This window comes from Hippocampus comes, unplaced genomic scaffold (assembly GCF_001891065.2).
Source record: "Hippocampus comes isolate QL1 unplaced genomic scaffold, H_comes_QL1_v1.1 scaffold5, whole genome shotgun sequence".
NCBI classification, from domain to species: domain Eukaryota; kingdom Metazoa; phylum Chordata; class Actinopteri; order Syngnathiformes; family Syngnathidae; genus Hippocampus; species Hippocampus comes.
Genome location: NW_017805701.1, coordinates 935,591 through 943,069, shown reverse-complemented (window position 1 = coordinate 943,069; position 7,479 = coordinate 935,591). Strand labels below are relative to the sequence as shown.

General features: G+C 51.5%; 1 protein-coding gene across 1 annotated transcript; it reads right to left on the bottom strand.

Annotated features, from left to right (window-relative positions):
- Window positions 1–7: 7 nt before the first annotated feature.
- Window positions 8–1,426, bottom strand: pou3f2a (POU class 3 homeobox 2a). Its single transcript, XM_019882649.1, has one exon. The coding sequence runs from the start codon at window positions 1,393–1,395 to the stop codon at window positions 16–18; it is 1,380 nt and encodes a 459-aa protein (XP_019738208.1). The 5' UTR covers window positions 1,396–1,426; the 3' UTR covers window positions 8–15.
- Between the last annotated feature and the right edge of the window lie 6,053 nt (window positions 1,427–7,479).

The window sequence follows — 7,479 nt, the reverse complement described above, 5'->3', positions numbered from 1 at the left end:
GGGGGGGAGTTGAGGTCACTGCACCGGGGTCTGTCCTCCGTGGTGCGGGGGGCTGTCCCCGTACATGTCCTCGCTTCCCGGCAGGGCCCCCCCGGCGGGCGTCATCCGCTTCTCCTTCTGCCTTCTGTTACAGAACCAAACCCGGACCACCTCCTTCTCCAGCTGCAAGCTGTCCGCCAGCGAGTTGATCTCGGCCGCGCCGGGCTTGGGGCACTTGAGGAAGTGACTCTCCAGGGCCCCTTTGACGCCGACCTCGATGGAGGTCCTCTTTTTCCTCTTGCGGCCCTGCGCCGCGATCTTGTCCAGGCTGGTGGGGCTGCCCGAAGTCGAGTCGGCCTCCTCCAGCCACTTGTTCAGCAGCGGCTTCAGCTTGCACATGTTCTTGAAGCTGAGCTGCAGCGCCTCGAACCTGCAGATGGTGGTCTGCGAGAAGACGTTGCCGTACAGGGTCCCCAGGGCCAAGCCCACGTCGGCCTGAGTGAAGCCGAGCTTGATGCGCCGCTGCTTGAACTGCTTGGCGAATTGCTCCAGCTCGTCCGAGGTCGGCGTGTCCTCGTCCGAGTGGTCCTGGTGCTGCTGCGGCGGCAGCTGCGGCGGCGTCGGCCCGCCTCCGTGGTCGCTCAGGTGCGGGCTGTGGCTATGCTGCTCGTCGTCCCGAGCGAGCGGGTGGTGCGCGTGCACGTGCGGGTGCGGGTGGTGGTGGTGCATGCCGCCTTGCTGCTCGCCGCCGGACATCAAGCCGTAGCCGGACTGAGAGTAGAGCAGACCCTGACCCTCAGACGTCGCCATGGCGGGGATGTGCGCGGAGGCGGCGCTGCCGGCGCGCCATCCTCTGGCGTCGTGATGCGCGGGGTGAGGGTGTCGCTGCTGCGCGTCGCCGCCGCCGGTGTCGCGTAACTCCTCGCGGTCGCCGTCGTGCTGCAGCACGGGCTTGACGTCCTGGTCGCCGAGCGGGCTGGGGGGCCACGGGGCGCCGGCGTCCCCGTGGTGAGACAGCGCCGCGATCCACTGGTGCGCGTGGCTGAGCGGGTGCGCGCCGTAGTCGCTCTGAAGCAGGGCGTGCGCGTCCCTGTACTGCTGCTGCTGCTGCTGCTGCTGCTGCTGCATGGTTTCGGACTCCGACTGCTGCTGCTGCGGCGGCGGCGGAGGGCTGCCGGGGCTGCTGAGGACGCTGAAGTGGTTGGACGTGGCGGTCGCCATCACCGCCCGGGTGGGGAGCAGGAGGGGGGAGACGGAAGGAGGCTGCCTTTGACGGGAAAGCGGTGCGCGCCACGGGGCAGCGAGGCGTCTCTCTCCAGCATCTCCGGGGCGCTGTGCCAAAGGGACGCAAGGCAGAGGCGCGCACCTGTGGTCCGCCTCGCTCCGCTCTTTATTGGCCGAGAGTGGCTGACACATGTGGTTACCCCTGACAGCACCCCGCTCATTGGTCACGGGAGATTGTGCACAAAGCCCCCCTCATCCCATCCCCTCGGCCCCACAATACTACGAGCGGTCGGTCCCGCAGCGTGCTGGAGCTCACTACAGCGGAGGCAGAGTGTAAACACACACACACACACACACACACACACACACACACACACACACACACAAGGCTCGCTCTCATTCATGCATCGCTGCTGGGATTGATCACCTGTCAGTCACTTGGGGACAACCGTTCACAAGCATCATTTTCGTTTGGAGACTTCAAAGACTGCTGCAATCATTCACTCCTCACCTTTTCCCTATGTAGGGACTTTTAATTCACTGAAAAGTAAAAGCGACTGAATGATTCCACCCGGTATCATTCCCTCGTGATTTCCTGCTCGCAAATCATTATAAAGGGATTTTTATATGTATAATGGAGCACGTAGATCAGTCATCAAATGAAAAGTTGTTTTGGCGCACTGACAATTAAGTCATTGGTGTCATGGAATTATCTTGTAAAATACAAAAAAAAAAAAAAATGGCAAGCTTGGGCGTAGCTCCAACAGAACGATCAGATGTCAGTAAAATGTAAAGTGTTTGTTTCTTCCTTTGTTGTGTATTCACAAACGAGGAAATCACAAACTAAATTCTGTAGGGGGGGGCTATAGAATTTATTTTGTGATTTCCTGCCTTGATTTTCTGTTTTGATGCATTATTTTCAATTTTTGTAGTTTCATTGAAAGAATCCTTCATTTCCGTTTTTCGGAGGCGGTCATGAACGCCTCTCGAGTCGAACAGAAGAAAAGGCATGGAGACCGACAAAGACGTGCCTGTATTTGTTGAGACGGTGAAAACCATGAATAAAGCGTGCGTTTTAAAAAAACCAACACCACAGCTCTCCTTTTTTCGGAGCTGCAACAAAAACTTCTTTCATAAAGCAGCGACACAGTTCACTGAACCAACAGCAAGTTCGAACATTGTAAGCACGTCTCCAGCAAGGAGCCATCTTGGAGGTCGACGTATTACCGTAATGACCATACACAAGGCGCACCGGATTTTAAGACGCGCTTTGAGCTTTTAAGAAAATCGAAGACTTTTCGGCGCGCCTTATAGTGCGGAAAATACGGTACCTAAATTGTCCACGGGTGTGAATGTCAACGCAACGTCAGCTGAGATGAAGATAAGTGTGACTAAAAATCGAACGGATGAATGAAAATAGCTCTTATAAGATCTTAAAACTGTAAAAAAAATTGAAAAAAATTGAGCGAAACAGCTAACCCAGCACCAGGTCCAAAGGGGACAGAGCCAGCGCTGAGTTATTTCTACCTGGCGTATTTGGTTAAAGAGTTGACCAAGAAAAGCTTTGATGCAACAAGGGTTAAAAACTACCCATACGAATGAGTCAAAGGGACCAGGATGCTGCGTTCCCAGCATAGTCCAATATCTGTGTCTAGCCGCTAAGCCATGCAGCCACAACCAACGCTGTCGAGAATATGACATGAAATCTACTGACGCACCGCTACACAAATGGCAACCGGCTTCAGCCTGCACCAAATCCAATTTTCAACCCAATCTGACGGGTCAAAATAATTAACCCAACCTTGGGTAAATGTGATCCAATCTATTCCAAATTCACAGCGACCCAGCAGATGGCTGGGGAAAAACAAAACTGTATTTTTTTTGGGGGGGCGTGTTTAGTAAAAAGGTTCATTTGTGCACCGACTGGATTCAAAATAAGTTGAGTGAAGTTGAACATTTCTACGCTGTCGTAGACCCGAAAGGAATATTTGGGATATTTAGCAAGCATTGGTGCCGGCGAGAGACTTCCAGCTGGCTGCGCTGTCCAGAGAGAAGAGCTGCGTGCTTCCAAGGGCCTTTTGCCCCGTTGCCATGGCGAGGGCGCTGAATGGAACAACAACGCCCACGGCACAGCTGCAATCTCTTCTTCTTCTTCTTCTTCTTTTCGCCGCCTTCCAAAAGGGCCCATTGGGGGCCGTGCGCTCGGGACAAATAATGGCAGGGGAGGCGAGGGGAGGGAGAGTGTTTGGTGAGGACGGCGAGGGGGGCTAAACAGAATGGAGACCCTCAAGCCCACGATGCCCTCCTCCCACCTGCTTGTTGGCTAAACTTTGCGATGGAGGCATGCTGTTGTCTCACTAAACCCGCTGGGGGGGGAGGAGGAGGGGCAGCGGGAGTCAGGGGGGGGTGTGGACTGCTCGAATGTCAGGATTTGTTTTGGAACAACAGCAAGACCTCGTTCATCGCTGGGGTTACGTTCCAAAAAAGAACCCGTGACGAGGGGAATCCGTGAAGGAGTCATCTTTATTTTTTTACAATTACGATGCATACAATACTCGATTGAATGACGCCTAAGGTTAAATCTTTTTTTCCAGACCCAAGCATTTAAAAAAATAACTGAGTTTTTAGAGATTAGATGAGGCGCAGAGCCTGTTGACATTAGTCGACAGTCCCTGAGCCAATCAGGACGCAGAACACAATGCACAGTAATAAAAAAAAATAAAAAATAAAAAAAATCAGTGAAGCAGCATAGCTGGGAAATTTGAACCGTGTTCTAGCAAGGCATTATTCTAAATCCTGTGAAATATTTATTCCACATTGTGAACGACATTGTGGTTGTGCAGCGAAGTCCCGTTGAGCAATGGCGATAGAGAAAATATAAAAATGTTTCCCCCTTTCCAAATTGTAATTTTAAAACCAAGTTACATTTGATCCAAAAAAATATTCTTTTACACCTGCTGTCACTCGAGTTAGCACAGATTTCCACAAAAGGCGCAAAGCATGCTTAGCTGTCTCTCTGAAGTTTGCATCTGGATCATTTTTAGGGTAAACAACGGCGGTAAATAATTACTCGGTCCTCAAAATGGTTGTTGATTAATTTCATGATCGATTAATTAACTTGTCGATTAATCGAATGATTTTGACACCTCTTCTGAGAACTATCCTCAACTCCGCTGAAATATGATTGAGAACTTATCTAAGAAAACCTAAATTGGGGCAGCCAAAGCAAAACATGAAAGCGATGAAAAGTTTAAATGTACCCCCCCCCCGAAGGACAAAATAATAAATACAGTATTTAACCTTCAAGTGTTCATATTACGTCGGCGACATGCGTCAACAGCGATAAAACTTTGCCTCACAGATGCAAAATGAGGACCAACGCGAGTCGGGCTAATTAATAAACGTGTTAAATCAAATCGAGGCGAAGACGCGTGGCCGGAACGGAATTGTGGGGGATCAAAAGAACACAGTTTTACGATTAGAGCGTAATTCTCAGAATCACCAAATGTGTCGCCGGGGGCTGTTGCGGGGGGCCGTGCAGCCGAGAGGAGCAAAACATATTAGCCTAATAGTCTAATATGCAAACTACTGGCTGTCCAATTAGAGGACTTAATAACGCATAAACGATGCGAATCCCGCTTCTTCCACGCCGAAGAGGTCGCCGTTAATTCGAGTCAAAGGACTGGCTGTGCTGTCAAAACACGACACACTTTTGGCGCACACACAAAAACACACCGTCTCGGCCTGGTTGTTGCGAGTCCGAGAGTAGCTTAATGATGGAGAATCTGAGCGTTAAATTAACACTAATTAAACGGCCCCAATCGCCGAGAAGATTCAATTTCTGCACAGGACGAATGGGCCTAAGTGCCCCCCCCCCACCCGAACTGTTTTGTCGGACATCTATGATTAAATGCACCCGTGAATAGAACAGAAAACAACTTTGCAAATTCTACTAAAAAGCCACGTGTGTCTTATTTCCTAGAGAATTCTCTCAGGGGGGGGGGGGGGTTGTGTTGAATATTCATCCGGATCTCCGATTGCAAGAAAGCACCATTTTGGGGAGCTTTCGTCTTTTTGTATGACCGGCTCGTGGTCCTCCCCCTGATGGGAACCCAAATGCTGGGCGGACTAGAGCAAAGGGGTGTGTGTGTGTGTGTGTTGGGCAACAGAGAAGGGGAGGGGGTTCTTTTATGCATGGAGATAATGGCCATTCCTCCACAGCTGGCCCACACAATCAAAGCCAGAGTGCAGCTCGGAGGATTCCAGCTTTAACCAGGCCTTTGTGGCCGCTAATTACATCTGAATGCAAAACCCAGAGACCTCACTCAATCCCCCCCCCAAAAAAAAAAGGGAAAACCTGCGTAAGAATAGCCCAACCAACCCTTCGGGGATGAAGCCGAATGCACACACAGACACACACAGAGAGGCCTTCGTTACTCTTCAACGTGCAGCCGCACACACGTCGACACACAACCGGCAGGGGTCTCATCAAAGAGTCACAGCGCATACGCACGCACGCACGCACGCGCACGCACGCTCTCATGTGGCACTCGGCATTAGATCACATCTCAGCGTGCCGCACTTAGAAGAGATGAGCAGGTCTTAGAGGACTTAAGGTTGAATGGAAAACTCACTGAAGAGCCTTTGGCTGTGAGCGCGCCCCCGCCCCTTATAATCCCAATCCACACACACACACACACACACTCAGTCGTTGCCGTGCCCGAGACCGCTAGGGTTTGGCTTCATCTGTACCCCACTTTCGCAATGCCCCCACGCTGCCGCAATGTCACAACTTGACTTGTCGTTTTTGGTTGGCGAGGTCACAAATTCATACGTGACGACGGGATAGTGAGAGACGCGCTCACGACAGTCCCGACGGGACGCTTCGAGACTACGCCCGGGCTCCGAAATCTCACATCACAAACTGAATGAGCTTTCAGTGTTCTGAATATTCAATACGTCCCAAAAAATAAATAAATAAAAGTCGGGCTTCGAGCTGCCACTTGAAGCCAAACTCAACATCAAACTAGAGAGAATTATGGGTCTTGAAAATACAACCACGTGTCTGGACGGGAACAATTTGAAGTGGAGTTGAAAGGATGAGGGCGGAGGAGGAAAGGTGCTTGGTTAGCCTTGAGGTTAGTTTGGTTCTCTTTAGCATTGATTTACTCTTTCTCCAATTTATTTCACACCCCCCCCCCCCTTTCGCCTGGATCTGCTGCCTCTGGGAGGACAAATGGAGGAGAAACATCAAAGCGCGCACACACAAAAACACACACGCGCAGGGAGACATAAACACACACACACACACACACACACACACACACACACACACACACACACACACACACACACACACGTGTCCTCCATAGTCGGCGTCGCACCAATCAAGGGTGACCAGTATTTGGGTGCATCTATAAATCCCCTCCTGCGGCCCCCCCGCGGCCCTCCCATAACATGTCCCGTGTTGAATCACGTAAGCGTTTCTTCAGACGAGCCGGAAAGACATAAAAGGGAGGCTCCCCGGCTCTCGGATGAGTGCCCGTAATTCACCGGTAGGTGTTTTTAAGCCTGACACCGACCGGTGCGGAGTGTCATCCCCGGCTTTATAATGTCATACACAGGCAAGCGAAAAAAAAAAAAAAAAAAAAGACATTCGACGCGTTATGAGTCGTATTTTACAAGCGGCCCGGTGTCGCTTCTCTTTTGCACGCGTACTAACGGAACGTCTCGGACGGAGGTCGGAGAAGGAGGAGGAGGTGCAGGTAAGTCGTTAAACCTACTTGAGAGCGCGGCGCCCCCCCCCGATCGATAGTCCCGGGCCGAGCGAGGATTAAAATCAGGCTAAGTCTGTTGCGATCAATACTGATGGCTAACCCCGGGGTTAAAACACAAGTAAATCTCCATACGTGTCCATACACAAGTCTGCGCCGTGGCCTCTGCGGCAGATCAATCGGCGGCGCGTTGCCATGCAAATGGGGGCGCGCGCGTGGAGTCGAGACGGTCGAGCGCCGATTGGGTTTTCCCGCCGCGAAGTAACGCCGTATGGACACAACCGCGGAGACGCAGAGCTTCGTCAATCCATAAATCGATCATCGATCGTAGCGCTTCGTTCAAAATGTTTTGTCCAGCTTTTGCCGCCCGCACTTTGTTCAAAAAAAAAAAGATGATCTTCAGCGAAACAAAACCGATTATTGACACTCCACTAGCTTGCTCGTTTGGATACCAAAGGCGATAAAAGCGACGGACGTTTCGCACGCTAGTGGACGATTGTCG

Coding starts and splice junctions, on each gene's coding strand:
- pou3f2a (XM_019882649.1), bottom strand. CDS start 1,395: ATGTGTCAGCCACTCTCGGCCAATAAAGAGCGGAGCGAGGCGGACCAC.